General features: G+C 47.7%; 1 protein-coding gene across 11 annotated transcripts in view; it reads right to left on the reverse strand.

Moving 5' to 3' along the window:
- RALGAPB (Ral GTPase activating protein non-catalytic subunit beta) overlaps window positions 1–27374 on the reverse strand; it is a 95290-nt gene that overhangs the window by 24529 nt on the left and 43387 nt on the right. For 7 of the 11 annotated variants that reach the window (XM_040438214.1, XM_040438213.1, XM_040438210.1 and 4 more), the window contains 3 exons: window positions 14617–14652; window positions 8204–8405; window positions 6814–6981 (listed from right to left, as the gene is read on the reverse strand). In XM_040438214.1, coding sequence (XP_040294148.1) covers window positions 6814–6981; window positions 8204–8405; window positions 14617–14652 — 406 coding nt within the window. The remainder of the gene's footprint in view (window positions 1–6813; window positions 6982–8203; window positions 8406–14616; window positions 14653–27374) is intronic. The other 4 variants (XM_040438216.1, XM_040438212.1, XM_040438217.1 and 1 more) reach the window with 1 other exon arrangement.

Here is a 27374-nt window from a genome sequence, read left to right on the forward strand (position 1 = left end):
GGCCATCACTGGTCAGATCTTGACAACACACACCTCTGGAGATAACTATCTGTTGTTTTAGGTTCCATGACTGGGGTCAGCAACCTATGGCACTCCAACGGCTGTAAAAACGAGATTTTTGTATAACTTACCAGTAAAATCTCTTTCGCGCTCTTTCCTTGGGGGACACAGAAGACCTTGGGTATAGCTCATCTCCATAGGAGGCGTGACACTAAGTGAAGACTGTTAAGCCCCTCCTCCACAGCTATACCCTCAGCCTGGAGAGAGAGACTGCCAGTTGCGTGTCCAAGCAGTGAGAAAAGGCAAAGTCCAACAAGGAACCAACAAGCCAACTACCCAACGGGTAACACAAACTCGGAAACCGTGTAGAGAAAAACAACGAATGGGTGGGTGCTGTGTCCCCCAAGGAAAGAGCGAGAAAGAGATTTTACTGGTAAGTTATACAAAAATCTCGTTTTCTCGCCCAGTTTCCTTGGGGGACACAGAAGACCTTGGGATGTTCAAAAGCAGTCCAAAAAGGGGAGGGACCACAGCTCCAAGGCGAAGCACCCGAAGGCATCAAGGAACCGCCGCCTGCAGACCCAGGCGGACCAAGGCAGCATACGCCGAAGCCAGAGTATGCACCCTGTAGAACTCTGTAAAGCGTGCAAGAAAGACCTGTGGCCGCCTTGCTCAAATGCATGGCCGAAGCCCAATGCCTCCGGCCCAGGAGGCACCGACCGCTCTGGTGAAATGAACGGTGACAGCAAAGGCAGAATCCTGCCCACGGTGCGGTAACCTCAGCAATAGCCAATCTGATAAAGCGGAGGAAAACCGCCCTGGAGTCCGTCAACTCTAAGCGCGGACCTCCAGGAAACCCAAGAGACCGAACGTCGACAAGAGTCGGAGATCTCCAAGTAAAAACTGCAAGGCCCAAACGTCGTCCAAATCGGTGAAGTGTTGAAGCGAAAGGCAAACACCACCTTCAGAAGGAAGGAACGGGATGTAGAACAGCCCTGTCCTGGGAAAAGACAGAAGGCTCAGAACAAAAAGGGGCCATTCAGGCACCCGTCAGAGACACGACTGATACGGAACACAACCGTACAGGACAGGCGGGGTAGAGAGAACTTCTGTAACGGCTCCAAAGGACAAGATTGGAGCGCCGAGAACTCAGTATGTAGTTCCCAGGGCGGTACCGAAGGACAGTACAGAGGAACCAAAGAGCCATTTCGAGTAAGAAGGTCTTGACAGGCCCAGAGGGCTGGGGAACGCTGGAAGAGGAAGAACAGCGCTGACACTTGATACCTCAAGTAAAGGAATCCCAGTCCCAGGTCCAGGCCGGACTGGAAAAAAGACAGAACCATGGGGAGAGAAAAAGTCAGAGTGGGGAATGCACAGCTTCCCACAGAACCCCAGATAAAAAAATCATAAGTCTTACGACAGATCCTGGCCGAAATACAGCCAGGAGCGGACAGTAGCGAACCCGCTGGAGTCGCCTGGCAAGCGGGCTAAAAACCAAATGTGATCAGGCGCAGACCAGTAACACGGGCAGAAGTCGACAAAACTGGTCCCGTCGGCCCCCGAGCAACGTTGTCCCGTATCCACCCAAGTGGGGGAGCAGAAGGACAGACGGAAAGGAACCAAAGGGTCCGCCCAGCATCCGCCAGATGCCAGGACAAGACAGGCTAAAGTTCATGCTGATGTAGCCATGTTCTACACTCCCGGTGTAGGAGATCAAAGGACAATCTGGACCGATAGGTAGTCCTCCCCAAGTTACCGAGAAGGTAAGTCTACAGCAGGACCATTGTCTTAGAATGGACCACGCAATCTGCACTCAGCGGGAGGACAGAACGCGGTAGACTCTGTAAATAGGCACAGCTAATACAGTCAGTGTGAACAAGGGAGACAGTACGAGGCCAAAAGGAACACCGGAACCATCCACATGAACAACCATGCTCTCCCCAGAGGGGAGGACAGTGAAGGAACAACCTCTGAAGTCTGGCGGGACAGAAGCCACATCGGAGTGATCTGTACCGAGCGGGAGCCAAACAGAGCCGGCGAGATAAGGTAGTCGAGACAGAGGCCGGCGTAACACCCTCCAACCGAACGGAGGAGTGGCAACAGGGAAGCCATAGGACAGCTCAAAAGCAGAACCCTGCTACACTGTGAGATGCCCGGTTCACCGCCTCGCAGAAGGCGAATACCCTGAAGAACCCAAGGCGGAGGTCCTCCGGACCTGGGTAATCGAGCACCCAAGAGAATTTGGGTGACCTTCCCGAGAAAGCGGCCCGCACCTGGTAGCAGATCAGACTGAAGCGTAGAGGCGCCAAGAGGAAGGACTCATACCACACTACATCCGAAGAGGAGGAAATTGCAGCAGGCAAGGGAACCGCAGTCCTGCCAGAGCCAACGAAGAATCCGAGGGGCGCTCCAGACAACCGCACTCTCGACCATGTGACCACTAGCGCAGGGAAGCAATACCGCGGAAGGACGAATGGGCACGCATCTAGGACCCATGAACACTCCCTGGGATGAAGGGCCAACTAAATGAATGAGTACCACACAGCTCCGTGCAGCAGAGAGCAAGTAGAGCCCGTCCGGGTCAGGTGGACAGAATGAACTCCTTAGAGACGAGTGCAAGGTTTGCGGCAAGCATCGTATCCCAAGAAAACAAAAGTATGCCGCAGGAAGTAGATGAGGCATACGTACGAGCAGCCCGTAAGCAGTGAGAAGGCCAACCCACCTACAGGAGGAGAAGGCATACACGGCCCAAACAACGCACAAGAACGTCCGCTCACTGCAAAAAGGTTAATTCAGCGAAAAAGGGGGCTCGCCACAGAGTGCCACAGCATGTACGGAATTGCAAAGTGCAACCTGAAAGGGAGTTATGCACAAGCCTAGTATAGCATGCGATGGAACGCAAGCAGTCCGCCCCGAAAGGGGGGAATTGTATCAGGCAAACTGCAGTCGGCAAGAGTGCAAAGGCCGGTCCCAAAGGGGAGTGATGCTTAAAGCCGTACCTACTTCAGAGAAGCAGGACATACCCTATAATCCAGCAGGAACGCAGGAGGTCCACCTAGTGAAAGGGGAACATGCACAGGGTTATCCTAGCATTCAGTGAGTGTGCAATAATACACCCAACACTGAACTCAGCGAGAGTGCAACTACTCTGCCAATGAAGGGGGATATGTACAAGTCCAGCACAGCCATCAAGGACAGCTGTGAATCTCATGAGCGTGCCAAATTCTGCCCATGGAATGAGGGGTGGCCACGCACAAGGCCAGCACCGTATCCAATGGGAGTGCAAGCGTTCCACCCATGTTAGAGGGCAATGCTCATGGCCAGCAAGGTATCCGGTGAGAGTGTAGCATGCCGCCCAGAAAAAAAGGGGGGTAATGCACATGGCCAGCATCTCATCCAGGGAGAGTGCGAGCACCCCGCCATGTATGGGAGTCATACACATGGCCAGCATCGTACTGGTGAGAGACAAACACAGTCAGTGAGAATGTGTGTATGTCACCTGAGGAAGGAAGGAAGGCATGCCCATGGCAGGCAGCAAATCCAGCGAGAGTGCGTACACCGCCCACGGAAGAGGGGTCATGCATATGGCCGACAGCGGATCCAGCGAGAGTGCAAGCACCCCGCCATGTATGGGGTACATGCACATGGCCAGCAACGTACCTGCGAGAAAACAACCACAGACGGAGGGATGTATGTATGCTGCCTGAGTCATGCCTATGGCCGGCAGCGAAACCAGTGAGAGTGCAGCATAGCAACATAGTACATAAGTACATCATAGCACATCAGAGAGAGTGCAGCGTTCCGCCTATGGAAGGGGGTCGTGCACATAGCCAGTACCGTATCCGGTGAGAGTGCAGTATTCCGCCTAAAAAGGGGGGTCATGCACATGATCGGCAACAGATCCAGTGAGAGTGTAGCGTTCCGCCTAAGAAGGGGGTCACGCACATGGCCGAGAGCGAATCCAGTGAGAGCGCTGCGTTCCGCCCATGGAAGGGGGTCACGCACATGGCCGGCAGTGAAACCAGTGAGAATGCAGCGTTCCGCCTAGAGAAGGGGGTCACGCACATGGCCGACAGCGAATCCAGTGAGAACGCTGCGTTCCGCCCATGGAAGGGGGGTCACGCACATGGCCGGCAGTGAATCCAGTGAGAGTGCAGCGTTCCGCCTAGAGAAGGGGGTCACGCACATGGCCGGCAGCAAATCCATAGAGAGTGCAGCATTCCGCCTATGGAAGGGGGTCATGCACATGGCCAGCACCGTATCCGGTGAAGGTGCAGTATTCCGCCTAAAAGGGGGTCATGCACATGGCCAGCCGGCAGCCAGGGAGAGTGCAGTATCCCGCCTAGGAGGGGGGGGGGGATGCACATGGCAGGCACCATAACTAGAGAGATGATGAATGCTGCCTACGGAAGGGCCGCATGCACTTGGCCAGCGCCATATCCTGGAAGAGGGCAGGAAAACCACCTAAAAGGGGAAATGCCCTAGCACCGACGCAGGTTGGGAGCGCAACACTATGCCACCTGTGGAAAGAGGGCATGCAGACATGCAGCACTACTGATGAGGCTGCAGCGTCCTGCGCAGTCCAATAGAAATCTGTTATTATTATTTCTTTTTTTTTTTTTTATATTAAAAACACAGCTTCTCTGAGGCTAAAGGGGGGCCACCTATAGGGGCACAGATAGTCAGGAAAAGTGGGGCCAGCCATACAGGCCCATTGGGAGCCGGCCTGTACCCAAAGGGTTAACATGGATCCGGCCTGGAGGGCGGCGCTGCGATCCCCTGGGGACGGAGGAACCTCCCGGCGGGAAGAATTCGCGCCTGGAGAAGTTCCCGCCCCCTCCACCAGAGGCCGGAATTTTGCGGCCTAGTAGGCCGTGAAGCCGGGGTCTAAATTTGCGGCGCCCGGTATGTACCGCCGGGACCTGAGGGGAGTGACGCATCAAAACCGGCCGCGGGTGCCCACCCCGCGGGCCGGTCGGAATTGCGGCCCAGCAGGCCGCGAAGCCTGGGCCAAAATTTGCGGCGCCCCACCGGCCGGCACCAACGGTCGGCCGGGGCCTGCTGCATAAAAGTCAAGCCCAAAGCCGGCCGCGGGAGCCCACCCCGCCGGCCGGAAGAGTCAGGGGCTCGAATGGCGGCTTGCCGGCCGCGGGAGCCCACCCCGCCGGCCGGAAGAGTCAGGGACCCGGAATGGCGGCCTAGCAGGCCGCGAAGCCTGGGCTAAGATTTGGTGAGGCCTTACTCTACAGCCGTCAGGAGCCTCAGGCCTTGAGCAACACTCCGGTAGGAGATGGGGGGGGGGGGACCCAGAGAAATAAACTATGTTGCCGCTTCTGTAGCTGGCTGTGGAGACAGCCACTGGCTGCATGTCTATGGGGGCCAGGCAGGGGGCAGAAGGAGATTGCCGCTCTGCGGCACCCCAGGGCCAGCATAGATCCAGCAAGGGACTAGAGGCCCAGTATGGGGGTCAGGCACGCAGGAGACCAGGGTGGGGGGGTGTGGGACGTAGGGCTGGAGAAGCCTCTCTCTTACCACAGCCGTCTTCACCCTCGGTCCATTCCAGCAGGGTCGCCCCTTCAGCTACTGGCACCGTAGTGGCAGGACGCTGGAAGAGGGACTTGGCGTGCGGGCGACCCTTGTGCTGGCGGGATGTAGGGGAGCGAGGCTGCCCTGATCCACCTTGTCTTCTGTGGGGGAGGCAGCAGTGCGGGTGACCGGCACTGGCGCAGCTCAACCCCGGGAGAACAGAGAGGTCTAGTGCGTCTCTGTTATCCCTGATGATCTGGAACAAAAAGAAAAGAAAAAAGTAAAAATCTAAAATTTAAACAAGGAGAAAACAGCCCTGCAGAGCAGGGAGTGTCTTGCCTCCTTGGACACTAAGCAAAAAACTGGCAGTCTCTCTCTCCAGGCTGAGGGTATAGCTGTGGAGGAGGGGCTTAACAGTCTTCACTTAGTGTCACGCCTCCTATGGAGATGAGCTATACCCAAGGTCTTCTGTGTCCCCCAAGGAAACTGGGCGAGAAACTACAACTCCCAGCAAGCAACCTTGCTTGGCTGTTCTTGCACCTCCCATAGAAGTGAAGGGAGCATTCTTGGCGTTATAGTTTCAGAACAGCTTGAGCGCTGGGAGGATGCTGATCCATGTTCTAAGGGATCACAGACAAGTCCATGAAAAAAGATAAAATCTGTCCATTGACCAGTATTGTAAGTTACATATCTCACCTCTTATAAGCTTTAGGGCTCATGGACACAGTCGTATGTATTTTGCAGTCTGCAAAAAATACAGATTTATATGTTCTAAAGAAAAAGGAATGCACACAGAGTAACTTCCGTTTTTTTTTGCGGACCCATTGAAATGAATGGTTCCGCATACGGGCCGCAAATAAAACGGAACGGACACTGAAAGAAAATACGCTTGTGTGCATGAGCCCTTTGGTACATTGACATACACATTATGCATGACATAAACAGCAGATTTCTTAAAGGGGTATTCAGAACGCAACACATTATTCCCTATCCACTGGACCACTTGGATCCACACTAATCATGAGAACGTTAGCCCTGTGTCCCTTGTTTGAAAGCAGTGGTGGTTTGCATACATCACTTTCGAAGTCTACAAGACTGCCGGGGGAAGGGTGAGTGCTGTACTAATGGAGCTAAAGCGCGCATACTCAACCACCAATCCAGTCATGCAAGACCAGGCGAGTCCCATTCTCATGATCAGCGGTGGTCCCAGCAGGCAGCTAAATAGTAGATAGGGCATAATTTGCTTTACCCAGAACACTCCTTCAATATTAGGTGCTGAAAACTGACCTGTCCGGTAAAATTATTTCCAGCGCAGAAATGAAATATGGAACCACCACATTAATGCCCTTCAAGTCACAGCAGAAGAGGGGAGGAGAGTTCAGGATAATGCTGGCAAGAACTGGATGGCAGATAAAGTCTCCTATCTGTAGGCCTTGGACGAGAACCATGTAAAACCTAAAAGAAAAGGAATCAAAAACATCAAAAAAAAAAAAACGACAGGGAAATCTCATCACTTCTACAATGTCAACTGAAAATCCTATTGGTTTTGTTTTACAGTGAGTGTCACCAGACAATGCCGTGTAGGATGAGCTCTGCTGAATCTAATGATACCTTTTATTTAGGGATTCATTGCTTCATTCTGGAGAATGTATTCATATGCAAATGAGCAGTTAAGTGCAAAGAGGGCGGGACCCACCACCCTGTGCACCGTCGCTCCGTCCACTTCCTCTGCCTCTCCTCCCTCATTGTCAGGACCAAATCCCAGTCGTCAATCAAGGATAGGTCATCAATATCCTGACCCTGCACAACCCCTCCAACAGTGAATTTCTTGATTTACACTGCATACATTTCAATGCTGCCAGTATTCCTCCTATAGAAGAATGCTACATGGACTTTTCTTAAGGCGCTGCATTGTCACATCTCCTGGGAATAAATACTTCACACTCTGACAAGGGGAACGGTAAAACCAAGTTGTCAATGTATTGGTACACTTCCAGGAGGTATAACAGAGTAACATAACACAGAGAATCCCAGCATTGTTACTATTCTTGTCAGGCTGAGTATATTGAAACCTGTGGTGTAAGGGTCCATTCATATGTCCGTATTTTGTAATCCGCATCTGTTCCGCAAATTTGTGGAACGGAATGTGGACCCATTCATTTCAATGGCCCCGCAAAAAATATAGACAGCACTCAGTATGCTGTCCGCATCCCTTCTTCCGTTCCGTTATGGGGAGCCGCCAAAAAAATTTGAGCTTGTCCTACTACCTACTATTGTCTGCAAAATTCGGTCCGTGGTCCCATTGTAGTCATCGGATGACATGTGGAATGCATCAATATGTCATCCGCAATTGCGGATCTGTTTCCAGGAAATAGAAAGAAATTTTATTTCGGTACCCTAGCAACATATATTCCTCCTTCCGTTTTTTTGGGCGGAAAAATGTAACGGATGCAGATGTACAACTGGTACAAACTGAAGGTTTTCGCAGACACACGGATTCTCAAAAAATGGAACGAAAATCTGGAAAACAAAAATACTGACGTGTGAATGGACCCTAAATCTGAGAATTGGATTGTGGGAGCGTCTCGCCCTGACGGGACCTCCACATCCATGATGTAGTATTTTGTAACATGCAGTAACATGATAGGACGTGACAGTCCAGTGGCAAACATATTACCTGGACAGATAGGCCGATAGGATTTCCTCCCCAGTCTTCTTGCTGCAGAAAATCCTACATAAGGTACCGCAAGCTTCAGCCCGTCCTGCCTCATAATTTTCAGGGAATTCATTGGCATCAAACACTGTGCTTGACCCCATAGTGTCTGTGGACAACTGGGAACCTTTACGCCGCAACTCCACAGTGGCCTGGGTAGCCATTGCTGTAGAAAACAAGGAGAGAGCGATGGATGAACTGTTACTATATACAGGAAATGCTCAGGCTCATGGGAAACAGACACAAAGATTTAACAGCATGACAAAACAAAAAGCCAAAATGACAGCATCACTCTCCTGATTAGTATAAACCCACAGGCCAGATATCCCCATCCAACATCTGCCCATGACTAGCATCTACCCGATGGAGAGGTCAAGCACTATTCCAATCAGTACAACACTGTACCGCTACTCCGCACTATACCCACATTTGGGGGGAGATTTATCATCAAAAGGGCGCCAACATTCGGCACAATTTGCACAAAGAAATTGACATATAAGTTTGCACCATATTGAAAGTTTGACACTTTTTGGTCGCCTGACAAGGAAGCACAGCTTTGAGGAAAAGATATGCAACTTGAAGGGGTGCATCCGAGCACCTTAACGTGCAGTTCGTATGTACATATTATGTGTGTGGTCGGTATACTTTTTTAGGATATGTGATAATTATTTTTGGTACTATCATGACGTCACTGGGCCTGCAGTAAACAGTGAGAAGGCCGCGGCGCTGCCTTCTCAAACAGCTGATCGGCGGGGTCCCGGGTGTCGGACCCCCGCCGGTCAGATGCTGATGATCTATCCAAGGATAGATCATCAGTTAAACAAAGTGCAGAACCCCTTTAAAGCTGCCGAAGTTACTGCTTGCGAAGTCTCGCGAGACTTAATTTATGAAGTTTACCAAGCACAGCACGGTACATTGTATTGATGCTGTGCTTGGTACCAGCGCTCAGCCTCATGATGTGGAAGGGGCCGAGCGCGGTACCAAGCACATGCCGCTATACAATGTACTGCACATGGGTAAGTACGGAGAAGGCCGCTGTTTCACAGGAGCGCCGGTGGACATCTCAACAGCTGGATCAGCAGGCATCCGGGTACCAAACCCGCACCGATCAGATACAGATGACCTATCCTGTAAAGATGCACCAGATTTATTACAGTGGCTCTCCACTTTGGATTGACAGGGCCAGGCAGTGTAAAGGTTATCACAGCCATAGTCCTATCAAAGTGGAGAGGGGCGTGGCATTTGCAGAGAGAGGAGGACCTCCAGGTGTAATGGCAACGCCCCCATTGCTCCTAGAGGCTCATTTGCACATATTAACACATCAATTTTCTCAGCAGATGAGGACACATACGAACATGGAACCTACACAGATGCCTTCAGCTGCCGAGCGAGCATGCAGCAGGTCAGCCAGTGGTCATAGGTACAAATCTGCTGACAGGTGCCCTCTAAATATTGGGTGTGCCCCTGTGGCTTGGCTTATTGCATACAATATAATGGTTCCTATATTGTATAGAAATCTACAGCAGCGCACAGCTAACGAAGATTTCCGTAAATTGAGCACAGACAGATCAAGATGCAATGCAACAAATTTATTAAGAGTGCAAGCCTTTTAATAAGATGCAAGCGTATCTTACTCCAGCTGAAATGACTGACTCAGTAAATCAGTCGCTTAGACTAGATAGTCTGTCGATTTCACCCAAAACATTATCAGCCACTCTAATAAATCGGGTGCATCTTTACACTAAAAATTAAAAAAGGTTTAGTAAAACTGCCCCATTGTGAACACAGACTGAAGTATTTATAAGCTGATTTACCAGTGATGGCGGTCACGGTGGAATTGTTTGGTGTGGGGGTTTCTACCTTGACGCCCCCTACAATGCATGACATGTTAGGGCATATGGTCGTTCCAGACATCAGGCAGCCACCTCTACCACCAGGATGGAAAGCTACTTAACAGCAGAGGCTCTGGCATCATCTATTATACGGATAGCCAGTAAAGATGGATCTGTCACCACTCCTGACATGTCTGTTTTAATAGCTTTCCTGCATTCCCCATTGTAATAACAATTCTGGAGCATCTATTCTTATGTCTCTATGTTATGCCATTCCTTATTATTTCTACTAGAAGTTATGAATGAATTGCTAGCAGTCTTGCAGTAAGGGGTACAGAGGTGGTAACCATTGTGGGGCGTGTAGCTTACAGACTGAAATTGGCAGCACTGATTGGATAGTAGGGAGTGCAGGGACACAACATAGATCCATAAGAACAGAGAGCTCCAGAATTGTTATTACATGGATAATGCAGTATAGGGGGGGGCTTTTAAAACAGGCCATGTCAGGAGCGGTGACAGGTCCTCTTTAAACTGTAAGGCTATCATGTAAGAGCCGAAATGTCTGGCTGGCCGTGACTTGTCCCAGCAAAAACATGAGGTGGTCTTCCAAACCATGCGAGAATATGATTATGTACTAAGAGAGACATGTCCAGAAAGGGGACAGCTCCTCTTTAAATGTGTGAGGGGACCATTCATTGATTGTATGGAGACCGGGTATTCTCTAAGAAGTGCACACAGATAAATGAATAGATCAAATAAAGCCACAGGATATGCTGGCAAGAAACGAAGAGTATGATGAGGTTTACATGCAGAACTTGTAATTAATTAAGATATTAGCATACTGCGCATGCTTCTGAACCACATACACAACTCTCTTTATAGAACACTTTCCCTTTAAATGTAACCTCTGGATACAGCAATTCTGTAATATGCTAATCAGAATATGATGATGACAGAGCAGGCCTGGGGGGAGAAGCAGACTTTCCTTGTTACCCCAATACCATAAGCAAAAAATGGAAATTATAACCAACATGGAGGTGTTTGAGCAATATAATGTTGTACTTGACAACAGGGGAGAGAACTATCAGACTATATGTTAGACGTGCACTTGTATAACCTGGGGGCACACATCACATCTGCACAAAGCACATCTTCTCCAAGTGAGACATACAGAGGCAACACACCTAACCCTGATATATTTCCTTACCCCCAAAAAATCCTGTGTGTTAATGGTGACAGACAACAAACAAAACATTTAAAGTGTAACTGTCATATTTTTATTTTATTTGCTAGTTTATTAGAGCTAGGCATGTATACCTGAGTCAGTCTGTCAATGATTAGCAAAAGATCTGTAATTACCTTATAATAACAGCTTTCATTAATGTCCTCTGTCCCTTTCCACTGCTCCAGTAAAAGACCGTTGCTATGGGTCATCTGTCTCCGGCTAGGAAGACAGAGGGGCGGACCTTCACACTGCATGCCTGCATTAGGCTTCAGAGTGAGGAGGCGTGTCTCTCAGTAATCCAATCTGATTGGCTGGCAGGGAGCTGCTGACTACAGCAAGCGTGGTATTGGGAAGTGAAGGAAAGGCAGTTTTTGGCCTCAGAGGAACTGGCAGAGGAGCCATCTTGAGATGTCATATTGTAAATACTTAAACAGCCGTAACTAAGGGAAAAACTCAATGAAAAACAGTGGTATGTGAAGAAACTAAAGGGATTGCTTTATGCAGAATGCTGCAGCAGCATTAACAGTATGCCAAAATAGATCTTTTGATGGAAAACATGACAGTTACCCCATTAAAATCAGTCTCAACTCGCAATCATACCCCGTTAGGTGTTCTTAACTTCTTACTAACCTAAACACATATATATTACCATAAAGGTAGGTGACAACTGGAAGAAAAACTACAGTGATTATGACGATCAGTTATAAAAAGTTATTGCCTATCCATTGGTTGAGCAATGTATGCAACTTCCAGCATGCCAGCTGTTGTGAAACTACAACTCCCAGAATGAACACTTCCTCTGCTCTTCTCAGAACTCTCAGACATGAACTGAGCATGCTTGGAATTGTAGTTCCACAACAGCTGGAGTGCCGAAGGTTGCCGATCCCTGGGCTAGAGGATAACTATAAAATCAGTGGGGGTCCAACCGCTGGGACCCCCATTGATCACAAGAATGGGGGGGAATGTTGATTGCTTGTAATTCTCTACTAATGGCTCATGGGGGGGGGGGGGGGGGGGTGTATCTGGAGTGAAGAACATACATTTGCCCTAGAAAGGCATGTGGACAGAAGTTTGTCCTATCAGAACATCCCTTTAATGGTGGCCATAGTGACTGTCACCCAGTATTTCTAGAAACAGAAATAACCAAGAAAAAGCTGAAAGGGATATTCCCATCTTAGACATTTATGGCACATCATTAGGATATAAAATGAATATTTGATACGTCCAGATTCTAGAGCTGGGACTTGCATCTATCTCCAGAACAGAGGTCCTCTTTGCATCCAGGCAGAGAATGAGGTGGCCATGCACATGCAGCTCTCTCAACTCATTTCTATTGGAGTTATCCTAGCAAAAATATCTCAAAATGGAAAACCAGAAACCCTTCGCATAGGCCGAATAATACTATAGAGAGAGAAGGTTATCCCTTTATCAGGTGGTAAAGGGGACTCTGTTCTAGAGAAAGGTGCGGGTTCGCAGGTGAGAGCCCCAGTTATCAGACATTTTCTCCCTTTAAGGAGTCATGCACACGACCATATTTTTGGTTCACATCCAATCCATTCATTTCAATGAAGCTGCAAATAATGTGGACAGCACACATTGTGTGCTGTTCGCATATAGATGTCTATGTCGCAGTCCCACAACAAAATAAAAATAAAAACGTGTTATACTTGTACTTAGGGCTTATGCACACGGCCATTCCATGCATTGGGGACCGCAATTTACGATCCCCAATGCACGGGGAACATCTATGCGGTGGCCAGGACGGATTGGGATCCATTCAACTTGAATGGGTCAGTGATCAGTCCACACTGTAAAGAAAATAGAACATGTTCTATTTTTTTGCTGTGCGGAGGCACGGACAGAAACACCACGGAAGCACTGAAGTAGTGCTTCCGATCCGCACCGGAATAACTAGTGGCATGCACACCAAAACACATACTGTGGTATGCATGAGGCCTAAAGGGGTTATTCAGCCTTTTATAAGTGATGACCTGTTCTCAGAATAGGCAATCACTAGCTGATCAGTGGTCTGACACCCCACAACCCTGCAGATCAGCTGTTCGGGTGTAGCGCCATCACCAGAGAAACTCAGACATGTAGTAGACCGTGCTCCTCACTGCAGCAATGCTCTCATTGACTTTATTGGGAGCAGTGGTGCAGTGAAGAGCACCGATCACTGACTTCCATGACGGCGCTAAAACCGAACAGCTAATTGGGTTGGGTGTTGTACCCTTGCCGTTCAGCTAGTAATTGCCTATCCTGAGGACAGGCCTTCACTTAAAATTTCTGTTAAAGGGGTTGTCCAGCTTTCTTTTTTTTTTTTTTTTTTTTTTTTTTTTTTAACAACTATGGCCATGTTCATGTTCCCCATATTTTTTTCCGTTCTTCTGATCAATCAGAATAACAGAAAAATACTGAAAAAATAAAAAACAGATCCTGTATTTTGAGCATCGGTTACACTCAGTTATACACCTTTGGTATCCATTCGAGCCATTTCCATCTGAGATCCGTTATTTTAGACAGAAGAAAAAGTCCCGCACGCAGGATGCTCCATTTTTTTCCTTTATTTTTCTGTTCTTCTGACGGTTCAAAGAACGCAAAAATAAATGGAGATGTGAACCCGGCCTTAACTAAACAGAATTACAGTTTACTTTGGGGAGGATTGCTCTTTTGAAGTAGAATACAATAAACCTACAAAAAGAATTGGCAATTAACATAATTCTATGTACAAAGGCTAATTTCCCTTTTATGAACATTCCTGTATAGTCACACCAGATTGTGCGGATTATAACTATGACATACGGAAACACAATCTGCCTCCAGTCACCATGAGCAAATCTTTATGTGTTTTTTCCCATGAGCCTCTGCTGCTTTAGATGCAAGTTACACCAACAAACTACACTGAAATATCTAATAAAGAAAAACTACATGCAGAATAATAAAACGGTACATTCAGAAAAGAATAAAACCAAAGGAAAGCGGAATGAAAAGAACCTTAGTTAGTGCAAAATCCTTGACTCAATGGATATGATCAAATGGGGAGGATTGAAGAACAGGTTTGCTTGGCTCTGCGCTAACAATCATCCCCATTTAGGCTGACAAAACGGAAGGAATGAAATAATTCTCCCCACAGTGCAACATAGAACAATGAGGAAACAAAAGAAAAGGGGGAAAAAAACAACAAACAAACAAAAATGTAAAGCAACAAGATCACAAGTATGTTAGAAGGAAAACGGAAAGAATGCGAGCGGTTATGAGGAAACTGAAGAGAGAGAAATCAGATGATTGCAATTGAGGAGAAGCTACAGATTCCTACTTACAAGATTTATAAGAAAGGAGAATTTGGATAAAAGATGCTGCAAGATAACAGAAATAAAATGGAAAGAAATCAAAGGACAGAAGTAGTTACAAGAAAGTACTTTAAAATATGGCAGAAAGTTCAATTTAAAAAAGGAAATTATTATTATTATTTTTTTTATTTGTCTAAAAAGAAAAAAAAAGAAAAAAGACAAAAGAAAATCAGATGAGGGGTTTGCGTAACAGTGAGGTGTGAGTCTGGAAAACATCGTGTACAACAATGGGGAAAAAAATTACAGCATGGATGATGGCGTTTCACTCAATAGGGTTTAACTGAACCAATGAAATGAATCAGAGCCGTCCCAGCCATATCTACACACGTATATACAGAGCATAAATAGGAACTCTGTCCTCACTACTTCCCCCTTTACATGTGTCCTCTGCTAGATATATGGCCATATTCTGACTATACAGGGCAGACCAAAAGTATTATGAGAGTGCTCATATGAACAAGCGTCATTTTTAGTTGGTCTTTATTAAAAATATGGAGCCCTTTTTTGTGTATATAGCAGAGATGCTCTAGAAGCAGCCTGTGGATTTTCTCTTTTCCGTCAGTTGGGGAGCCGACGGGCTCCTTATCTCTGCTCTCTGACATTATAAACACTCATTATAGCTCAGTTCTTATCTTACTAATAAGAATGTGACTTAAATAAGCGTTTTTGACCTCTCAGTAGTTTAAAGATAAGGTTTATTAGATGACCAGCACAAAGTGAAAGTACCAGTCACACAGTTAGAAAAACAGTTAACCATTGTGACAGAACGGCTCAATATTTTTAATAAAGGCCAATTGAAAATATGATTTTTAGCAAAAAATGAGTAAAATGCAAAAAAAAATTGCCTCCGAAGGTGTACAAAGCCTTTGAATCTGGGATTACTTTAGAGTAGGGCTGCACGATATATCGCAAAATTAATCGAATCGCGATAATCGGCAAATGCGATATGGCGATTTGGCCGACCCGAAAATGCTGCGATTATATATGAAGGGGCCCCGCGCACATAACTGGCTTTGTGTGTAAAGTATTTTACTAGTGTGTGAAACAATCTCTCTCCTATTGATAACAGGTCCAGCCTCTGTACTCACTGTCACGATGAATGCACTGCAGCGAGCGGGAGCTAGCTGGCCGGCGCGTGACTGACGTCACTTAGTAACGCTCCTGCTTCCTGAAGTGGGAGGAGCGTTACTAAGTGACGTCAGTCACGCGCCGGCCGCCCAGCTCGCTGCAGTGCATTCATAGTGACAGTGGAGTACAGAGGCTGGCCATGTTATCAATAGGAGAGAGTGTTTCACACACTAGTAAAATACTTTACACACAAATCCAGTTATGTGCGCAGTTTAGGACACATAGGGCCATGAGGGGGACCAGAATAAGATTCTATATGTCTTATGCTGGCCCCCCTCATGGCCCTATGTGTCATAGCACAGATCCACCCCATAACAGCGTCCTCCACAGATCCACCCCATAACAGCGTCCTCCACAGATCCACCCCATAACAGCGTCCTCCACAGATCCACCCCATAACAGCGTCCTCCACAGATCCACCCCATAACAGCGTCCTCCACAGATCCACCCCATAACAGCGTCCTCCACAGATCCACCCCATATAGGGTTGAGCGATATACCGGTATCACGATATACCGCGGTATTAAAAAAAACGGCGATATGGCCGTTTCGTAAATACCGCGGTATTTCGTGACATCATAGAAGCGGTCATGGGCGCTGACCGCTTCTAAATCTGCGGCCGCCCGCCCCAGCATGAACCGATACGGGACATTTGCAGAGTACTTGTACTCGTGCAAATGCCCCCGATACCTGCTGGCCGCTTGCGGCGGCTCTCTCAGCAGTTCGGCCAGCGTGGGGGAAGGAAGGAATTCTGTGACTCGCATTTCCTGCACCCGACCTCTGAGAGGACGCTGTGATCCACGCAATTAACCCCTCAGGTGATCACAGCGTCCTCTCAGAGGTCGGGTGCCGGGAATGTGGGCAGTGCCCCCCTCCTCCCTCCCTCCCCAGTATTAATCATTGGAGGCCACAGGGTCGTCCGCCCATCATTGGTCCGATCAGTTACCATGGTAGCCAGGACGCTACTGGAGCCCTGGCTGCCATGGTATGTTAGTGAGCAGCATTATACTCACGTGCGTCGTGGCCGCCAGGCGCTCCTTCTTCTCATAGGTCTGTGCGGCGCATTGCTAATGCTATAAGCCTTAGCAATGCGCCGCACAGACAGCGTCCTGGCTACCATGGTAACCGATCGGAGCAAACTGCCACCAATGATGGGGACGACGACCCTGTGGCCTCCAATGATTAATACAGGGGAGGGAGAGAGGAGGGGGGGCCCACTGCCACCAATGATGGGGGGACGACCCTGTGGCCTCCAATGATTAATACTGGGGAGGGAGGGAGGAGGGGGGACCGACTGCCACCAATGATGGGGACGACGACCCTGTGGCCTCCAATGATTAATACTGGGGAGGGAGGAGGGGGGGGGCCCACTGCCACCAATGATGGGGGGACGACCCTGTGGCCTCCAATGATTAATACTGGGGAGGGAGGGAGGAGGGGGGACCGACTGCCACCGATGATCGGGGGAAGACCCTGTGGCCTCCAATGATTAATACTGGGGAGGGAGGGAGGGGCCGACTGCCACCGATGATGGGGGAGGGGGAAGACCCTGCGGCTTCCAATGATTAATACTGGGGAGGGAGGGGGGGCCCACTGCCACCAATGATGGGGGGATGACCCTGTGGCCTCCAATGATTAATACTGGGGAGGGGGGGGCCCACTGCCACCAATGATGGGAGGGGGACCCTGTGGCCACTGCCACCAATGATTAATACTGGGGGGGGGGGGGGGGGCGTACTGCCCACTGCCACCAATGATGGGGGGGGGGGGGGGGGACCCGGGGGCGACTGCCAGCAATGATTAAAACTGGGGGGAAGGGGCACTGCCACCAATGATGGGGAGGGGGACCCTGTGGCCACTGCCACCAATGATTAATACTAGGGGGGGGGGGGGTTACCAGGGGGGGCTGATAAGAGGGAGAGGCTGGGAGGCACATGAGGGGCTGATCAGAGGCTGGGGGGGCTGATCAGAGGCTGGGGAACTGCCCGTCTGCCCCCATACAGTGTAACGTCTCCTTGTGGCTGCCCCCATACAGTGTAACGTCTCCTTGTGGCTGCCCGGTTGCCCCCATACAGTGTAACGTCTCCTTGTGGCTGCCCCCATACAGTGTAACGTCTCCTTGTGGCTGCCCGGCTGCCCCCATACAGCATAATGTCTCCTTGTGGCTGCCCCCATACAGTATAACATCTCCTTGTGGCTGCCCCCATACAGTGTAACGTCTCCTTGTGGCTGCCCCCATACAGTGTACATCTCCTTGTGGCTGCCCCCATACAGTATAACGTCTCCTTGTGGCTGCCCCCATACAGTGTAACGTCTTCTTGTTGCACCCCATACAGTGTAACGTCTCCTTGTGGCTACCCCATACAGTATAATGTCTCCTTGTGGCTGCCCCCATACAGTATAATGTCTCCTTGTGGCCCCAAGTGTTTTTTTCTTCTAAATGGGCATTTATCGCGATAAATTTCTTAATATCGTTATCGTGGGAATATTTTTGATATCGTCCAACCCTAACCCCATAACAGCGTCCTCCACAGATCCACCCCATAACAGCGTCCTCCACAGAACCACCCCATAACAGCGTCCTCCACAGAACCACCCCATAACAGCGTCCTCCACAGATCCACCCCATAACAGCGTCCTCCACAGATCCACCCCATAACAGCGTCCTCCACAGATCCACCCATAACAGCGTCCTCCACAGATCCACCCCATAACAGCGCGTCCTCCACAGATCCACCCCATAACAGCGCGTCCTCCACAGATCCACCCCATAACAGCGCGTCCTCCACAGATCCACCCCATAACAGCGCGTCCTCCACAGATCCACCCCATAACAGCGCGTCCTCCACAGATCCACCCCATAACAGCGCGTCCTCCACAGATCCACCCCCATAACAGCGCGTCCTCCACAGATCCCCCATAACAGCGCGTCCTCCACAGATCCCCCATAACAGCGCGTCCTCCACAGATCCCCCATAACAGCGCGTCCTCCACAGATCCCACATAACAGCGCGTTCTCCACAGATCCCCCATAACAGCGCGTCCTCCACAGATCCCCCATAACTATATCATACCTAGCAGCGTCAGCGGCTCATATGGGAAAATCCAAGCAAATAGACCTCTAGGACAATTCCCTTAAAATATCGCATCGCATATCGTTATCGCAATCGCACAAAATTCCCATATCGTGCAGCCCTACTTTAGAGTAATCTGCTCATATTGTGGATCATTGCTAAAATGGAAGCACCCTGGTTCTTCCCAAAATATAGCTTGAGGGGAAAGTAACAAGCATGGTCATTTCTTAGTGATCCTCCGGTTCAAGAAAAAAAATAAAAAAATAAATGGGGAATGAACAAAATGCTTGAAGAGACCTTCTTTTTATCTTTTAGATGCATACTCATCAATTCTTGGGTCCTTTTCTACCATCCAAGATGGCTGCACCAGATGCACACTTCCTGCTAACCATGGATTGGCCAGCAACTGCTCATGTGAACAGTGTCAGCCAATCCAAGAGCAAGGCTGGACAAGTAGGAAGTGTCTTGGACTAGCGATGCACATATTAGATGACAGAAGAAAAGCCCAAGAATTAGGGTATCTGCAACTAAAAAGATCAAAAGAAGAGCAGCAGGTAAGTGTTCTGTTCCGTTAATTTCTTAATGTACGTTTGTAAAAGTAAAAGATGACCACATATTCCCTGAATAGTCAGAACAAAATGTATGAAATTTGAGCTGTCTGAAATCACCACTAGGGTGAGCTTAGGAAACAACTGAGTACTGTTATTATTAAAGTGTACCAGTACTTAAAAACTCTCGATATTCACAGCAATATATCAAAGGTTATAATTGGTGGCGGTCCAAATTCCAAAACCCCTGCTGATTGCCAAAATGATGGGAAGGAAGCACTCACATAGAGACCCCTCTCTTCACTGCAGGAGACTCGCGATGGGCTCAGACTTTCTATTAAGCCTGACCTTAGCATGCGAGTTCTCCTTTCTGTTTGTTCTAGTGATCGGTGTGGGTCTAAGCACTCAGACCCCCACTGGTCAAAACTTCTGATTTGTCGCTATGACATGTCAAAGGTTTTCTTGAAAGTACAGGGGCACTTTATGTTCAATGTATAAACAGTATACACTAAGCACCCCTAGTGGCAGCTGCCAGCAACAAGAATTTTCCCCGACACCTCCCCAACGGCACTGACAGGAGGGTATCCCCGCCCCCTGGACAGGAAACAACACTGGAGCTCCAGATTAAAAAGGCCTCCTCTCCATAACTTAAGCCAATGTTGTTTCCGGTCCACGGACAGCGCAGATGCTCCTGGCTAACAAGCTAAGAAGAATACTACACGGCCTTACTATTTCCCCAGGCTGGGAGGGACGCTGCAGAGGTCGGAGACTCCGAGGATGCTGGGTGTCCCTTCTCCGACCTTTGGCATAAATCCTTTCGTATATGGCAGCCCCAGGGTTCTTACCCCTCCGGGGGGGTTATTGATCCGACGTGGTAAGCGTCAAAACTGGTGGGGCCATCTCTAGGGCGGAGGAGGTTCCGGCAGCGAGGTGACATCGCGGCGTGCGTCATGATGTCACGTGACGCAAGGGCGGCGTCCCGACGCACAGAACCGCACCGGGCCGGCAGATTTAAATGAACAGAGCCACAACTTTCTCCGGTGGCGTTTTTTCCCTGCTGCAACATGTCTACTCCTCAGGAAGATGCGACCCGCAAGCCTGTGGATCCTGGTTCCAGCACCCTCAGCCCAGTAAGCCTCCTCTCCTGTGAGCTTGTGCAGATTTTTTCTTAGATATGGGCTCTCCTCTTTACATATACACCTTTAGGTGTCTGGTGGTGGAGGATAGGAGACTCAGGATGCAAAAAGTGTGCTATATGCAGAAAGTCTTTTGTCTCAAAGTCTATCAGTTTCCCCTGAAGACGCCGACAGGCTCGGCGAAACATGTAGGGATACAGGTTGCTAGTTTTTAGACAGGAGAAAGACAGGGTGTTATATATGGGTCTCGGAAATAAGAGACTCTACATCAATGATTTATAAAAATATGTAGGCAAGTCCGAGGTTTGGACAAAAGCTGCACACAGAAATACTGGCCATTTATAGTGCGACTGTCACTCCTGAAAGTTTTAATCTCCCCACTTTTTGTTCCCAAGTATTATGTTGGTTTTAAAAGAAATACAATAAAATTGAGTTTTATAATATTAGTCAGAGGAGTTGCAAAAATACGCGTGGTCCTAGTGGCCGTTAAAAATAAAAAATCCCTGATTTCTGGACTCCATGAGAAATAGGATTAGAAAGAAAGTAAATGCGGCAGTGGAGTCAAGACTACCTCCCTTGTCCCCACAAGCTTCCACCTCTCAAAAATCCCAGTTCCCAATTATATGAATTGGATATTGATGAAGGGGAAATCGCTGATGACAGCTCTGCCTCCTCGGAAGACGGTTATGGAAGACCGTTATTCCTTCCAGAAGAATCGCAAGGTCTTCTGAAAGCAATAAGGGCGACTATGGATATAGAAGACCCTAAAGAGAGCCAGTAGATAGAGGACCAAATGTTTCAAGGTCTGGGGGAGAGAAGGAGACGTGTCTTCCCTGTACATAATAGTATTAAAGATCTAATCTCTAAAGAATGGAGAGACACTCAGAAAAGAGCCCCAGTTACAAGCTCTTTTAAAAGGAAGTATCCTTTTGCGGATTCTGCGGCGACTCTTTGGAATAAAACTCCTAAGATTGACGCACCGGTGGCTCACATATCAAAGAAAACCTACCTTCCGTTTGAGGATATAGGCTTACTACGTGACCCCATGGACAAAAAATGCGAAAGCCTGCTCAAAAAAGCATGGGAGACCAATACTGCAATGTTTAGACCCAGTATTTCTTCCACCTGCACGGCTAGGTCCTTGTCGGTATGGTTAAATCAATTAGAAGATCACCTGGAGGCTGGAACGCCTAGAGAGGAGATCTTAGCATCCCTACATGCTTCGGCCGATTTGGTAAGATTGTCAGCCAGATCAGCCGCCATTTCCAATGCAACAAGAAGGGCCATCTGGCTCTGCTCCTGGTCAGGATACACGGCATCTAAAAACCACCTATGTTCTATTCCCTGTGAAGGAGACCGTCTCTTTGGGTCAGTCCTCGATGATATCCTAGAAAAGGCCTCTGATACGAAAAAGGATTCCCTACAGAGAGTGTAGATTTTTTTCATCAGAGACGGTCTTTTCGGAACAGACAGAAGACGGACCAGAAGAGAAAGGATTATTCACAGAAATGGCAGTCCTCAAGAGGGAGAAGGAAAGGATTCCTCTTTAATCCAGACAATTCAACAAAGTCCACTCAATGACGCCAGAGGGCCGGTTGGAGCAAGGCTAAAAAAAATGTTTTCCAGAGTGGAAAAAAATAGGAACCTCTCCTTGGATTCTAAATTCCATCCAAATAGGGTTTAGCCTAGAATTCAATACCTGTCCCCAGGATTACTATGTAATCAACAAATGCCTCAGAAGGAGAAACAACTATACCTAAAGGCAGAAATATCCGAAGTATCCGTGATTCAGTTTCCACATCGCCAACAAAAAAGGAGATTCTATTCTCCTGTATTTTTGATCAAGAAACCGTAGGGTTCATTCAGACTCATTATAAATCTAAGAAAATCAAACAAATATTTAACTTACAAAAAGTTCAAAATGGAGACTATCAAGTCGACCATAAACCTCCTTCCTCAGAGTTCTATATGGTAACTATGGATTTACAAGATGCCTATTATCATGTACCAATCCTCAGAAAACACCAAAAATACCTGAGAATTGATGTTTACATAGGAATCCGCCCTTGTCATTTTCAATTTCAGGCCCGTCCCTTTGGAGTATCCTCTGCTCCATCTACAGGGGATTTTCATAATACCCTATCTAGACGACTTCCTAATTGCAGCCAAAACAGAAAATGAGCTACTATTTCATTTAGACCAAGTAAAGGAAGTCTTCCTTTCCTTAGGATGGATTATAAATAAAAAAAAATCGCATTTCATCCCAAGTCAACAAAAAAATCTATTCTCCTGGATTCAGACCTTCAGATGTCCTTCCTCCCACAAGAAAAGCAGTTGACCATATATCAAAAGATCTCTCAATTTTGCAAGTTAAAAACTTCTACCATCAGAATCATCATGACGGTTTTAGGTCACCTAACATCCTACAATCCTTTCTTCTAGATTCCTGGGACAGTACTCAAACCTCCTTAGAAAGAAAGGTAGGCCTTCCCTCAAGAGTATTACAATCCCTAGCCTGGTGGAAAATCAGGAAAAATTTGCAGACAGGAGTCTGCTGGCATCAGAAAAACCAGCTAGTAGTCACTACGGATGCCAGCAACAGAGGCTGGGGTGGTCATGTGGCAGACCTGATGGTTCAAGGAGTTTGGAACAACTCCATGGCGACTGCCTTGTCAAATCAAAAGGAACTTTCGGCAGTTTGAGGTTCTTCTGGCACTCCATTCAAAAATACCTCTACGCCATGTAAAAATCTTATCCGACAACACAACTACGGTTGCATTCATAAACACATAGGGGGGCATTCGGAACAAGTTTCTAGCTGCAATTGCAAAAAGGATTTTTCAATGGGCAGAGAAACATCTGACTTCCTTATCAGCGGTCCATCTAAAGGAAAGCAAAAATCTTGGGCGATTTCTTGAGCAGGCAGACAATAAAAGGGAGGAGATTGGGCCCTGAGTCCCGAAGTATTACAACTGATTACGGCAAAATGGGGTGTTCCAATCCTGGACTTGTTTTCAGACCGGGGCAACAGAAAGGTACAGAGATTTTGTTCTCTGTCCCCACAGGACCAGCCAGAGATTCTAGATGCCCTATCATGCCCATGGCCAAAGGGGCTGCTATATGCGTTCCCCCCTTTCAGCTTAATTCCGAGAACCCTAATGAAAATGGCAGAAGAACAAGCGCAGGTAATCATGATCGCACTCTATTGGCCAAGAAGAGCCTGGTTTTCCCTGCTTCTCAATCTGTCAGGAGGGGAATACTGGACTCTCCCAACACTTCCAGATGTGTTATTTCAGGGTCTGATTTACCACCCCAGGGTCTCTCAACTCAAATTGACGGCTTGGAGATTGAACGCCTAACTTTAAAAGTAGAAGGGCCTCTCGGATTCAGTAATCTCCACTATATTAAAAGATAGAAAAGCAGATACATCAAAAATTTATCTTAGGACCTGCAAAGTCTTTCTTGCATTTACGAAAAGCAAAAACTGTCAAAATTCCCTTCCAAATGTTCCCATTAATTTGGATTTCCTGCAGTCGTGGTTGAACGAGGGTCTCAAACCCTCTACCCTCAAGGTGCAGATATCAGCCTTAAGTGTTTTTCTGGATACAAAATTGGCAGAACAACCTTTAGTCAAGCAATTTTTTAAAGGTGCAGTCAGAATCTCACCAACCGTACGCTCTACCATTCCAACATGGGACTTAAATTTAGTTCTTACAGTCCTAATGGAGTCGCCATTCGAACCCATTGATGGTATCTCCATGAAGCTTTTGTCACTTAAGACCGCCTTTCTTCTAGCCATAACTGCTAGAAGGGTGGGCGAGATTAAGGCCTTCTCTTGTCGTGCACCGTATCTAAAAGTTTTAGATGACCGGATAATCCTAAAGCATTGCCCAGCATTTCTTCCAAAAGTAGTTTCAAAATTCCATTGTAATCTGGAAGTTGTTCTGCCGTCCTTCTGTGATTGACCTACCACGGACGTTCCACAATCTGGATGCAAGACGTTGCCTACTATGTTATCTGGAGAGAATAAAGTAGATCAGACAGTCAGACCACCTCTTAATCCAGTTCCAGGGTCCTAATAAAAGGTCTAGCAGCCAGGAAGTCTATGATCGCTAGGTGGATTACGTTTGTTATGCCAACAAGAACCTTATTTCCCCAGCAGGAATCAAGGCCCACTCGACTCAGGCGATGTCAGCCTCCTGGGCAGAAAAATATCAATTGAACAGATCTGCAAAGCGGCTGCCTGGGCTAATCATATGACCTTTTTTTTATTTTTTTTATTAACTACAGTCTGGATGTGACCCATAATCAGGACTTGTCCTTTGGGCGTAGAATTCTTTCTACAGTAGTCCCTCCCTAAAATATGTTCATTCTCTGTTAATCCTCCTGTCAGTGCCGTTGGGGAGGCGCCAGGGAAAAGGGTAAATTACTCTTACTGGCAATTGGATTTTCCATTAGCCTCCCCAACTGCACTGGGAGTTTTTCCCACCCTTGTTTGTTTAATTCTGGTAAGAGTTTAATTACCTTGGTGGATTATGTTGAATTAATAATAATAATAATAATAATAATAATTTTTGCCTCATTTTCCGTGTCCTTGGCTATTAACTGGCTTAGGTATAGAGAGGAGGCCTTTTTAATCTGGAGCTCCAGTGTTGTTTCTTGTCCAGGGGGCGGGGATACCCTCCTGTCAGTGCCGTTGGGGAGGCTAATGGAAAATCCAATTACCGATAAGAGTAATTTACCCTTTTGCCATTTCACCCTGTCTATGAAAGAAATTTGGAGCTCTGTATCAGAAAATGTAGCCCTAACTTTACAGCAGACCTGTGACTTAAAACATGCTACTCTAGATTAAAGGGCATCTGTCAGCAGATTTGTACCTATTAGGGATCGACCGATTATCGGTTTTACCGATATTATCGGCCGATATTGAGGATTTTGAACGTTATCGGTATCTATTTTGCCGATATTCCGATAACGTATTGGGAACACAGAACGCGCTGCTCTCAGCGCGTTCTGTGTTCCCTCCGCAGCACAGGGGAGAAGGAAGCAGTGTCTCCTCCCCCTGTGATGCTGCTGCCGCTGCCGCCAATGGCAGGAGAGGAGACAAGAGGAGGGGAGGGGCTGTGGCCGCTGCGCCACCAATGAAGATGAGTCTTTCATTAATTCATATACAGGAGGCGGGAGCTGGCTGCAGAATCACATAGCCGGCTCCCGACCTCTATGAACGGCAGCTGCGATCCGCGGTAGTTAACCCCTTAGGTGCCGCGGATCGCAGCTACCGCTCATAGAGGTCGGGAGCCGGCTATGTGACTCTGCAGCTCCCGCCTCCTGTATGTGAAAGAGAGGTATCTTCATTGGTGGCGCAGTGCGCCCCCCCCCCTCAAGCACCCCAGTATTAATCATTGGTGGCGCAGTGCGCCCCCACCCCCATCCCAATAGTAAAAACATTGGTGGCGCAGTGCGCCCCCCCAGTATTAATCATTGGTGGCAGTGGCCACAAGATCCCCTCCTCCTCCGATCGGAGCCCCAGCTGTGTAATCCTGGGGCTCCGATCGGTTACCATGGCAGCCAGGACGCTTTTGAAGCCCTGGCTGCCATAGTCAGCTCCATGCTGCTGTGTGCACAAAGCACAGAGCAGCAGGGACAGTGTGAGAGCCTATTCACCCTGATAGAGCTCTATCAGGGTGAATAGGACAAGGGTTCTAGTCCCTAAGGGGGCTAAAAGTTAGTAAAAAAAAAAAACACAAAAATATTAAGTATAAATGAAAAAGATTTACAAAAAAATAAAATAATAATAGACATTAACAATAAATATAAATTTTCAGCAGATTTGTGTAGGAAATTTTTTTTTTCCCCTCAAAAATAAAAATACCCAGAATATCTGTATAAATTATCGGCTATCGGCCTGAAAGTTGACAAATTATCGGTATCGGCCCTAAAAAAATCAATATCGGTCGATCCCTAGCACCTATAACACTATATGACCTGTTACATGTGCACTTGGCAGCTGAAGGCATCTGTGCTGGTCCTTTGTTCATATTCGTCAACATTGCTGAGAAAAATGATATTTTAATATATGCAAAGGAGCCTCTAGGAGCAACGGGGGCGTTGCCGTTACACCTAGAGGCTCTGCTCTCTTTGCAATTGCCATGCTCTGTACTTTGATTGACAGGGCCAAGTGTGATGGCGTTTTCACTGCCTGGCCCTGTCAAAGTGCAGAAGGTGTGGCAGTTGCAGAGAGAGCAGAGCCTCTAGGTGTAATGGTAATTCCCCCGTTGCTCCTAGAGGCTCATTTGCATATATTTAAACATCAATTTTCTCAGAAATGAGGACACATATGAATATAGGACCAACACGGGTGTCTTCAGCTGCCAAGCGCACATGTAACAGGTCAAACAATGTCATAGGAAAAAAATCTGCTGACAGATGTCCTTTAAGCCATGGTGTTATATATCCAATAAGGGTTTATCCCACAGCATTACCAAAAAAAGAACCCAAAAATCTGCAGTTGTTTGTCTATTATCAGACTAGAAGAAATACAGTATATGTATTGCTCTGCTACATTCATGAGCCCCACGCATTCCCCACCTCGCCTATATAACATCTCCGTATAGCGAGGCTTAGCTCTGAGCGGGGCAGGAGACAGGAGCAACGCTCTCCTTATGGATAAAGTAAAATTGGGGAGAGTTTCTATACAACACAATATAAGCAGTTACATGGCTGACCTGATATACTAACAATGGTGGCATTAATAAAGGCCTGCACCAATAGGAACAGCTCTTGCTAAAAGGCAGGGATGATGCCAAAGTTTTGGTGCATGGATATTGCTGAGAAGGGTCAAA

This window comes from Bufo bufo, chromosome 6, assembly GCF_905171765.1.
Source record: "Bufo bufo chromosome 6, aBufBuf1.1, whole genome shotgun sequence".
NCBI classification, from domain to species: domain Eukaryota; kingdom Metazoa; phylum Chordata; class Amphibia; order Anura; family Bufonidae; genus Bufo; species Bufo bufo.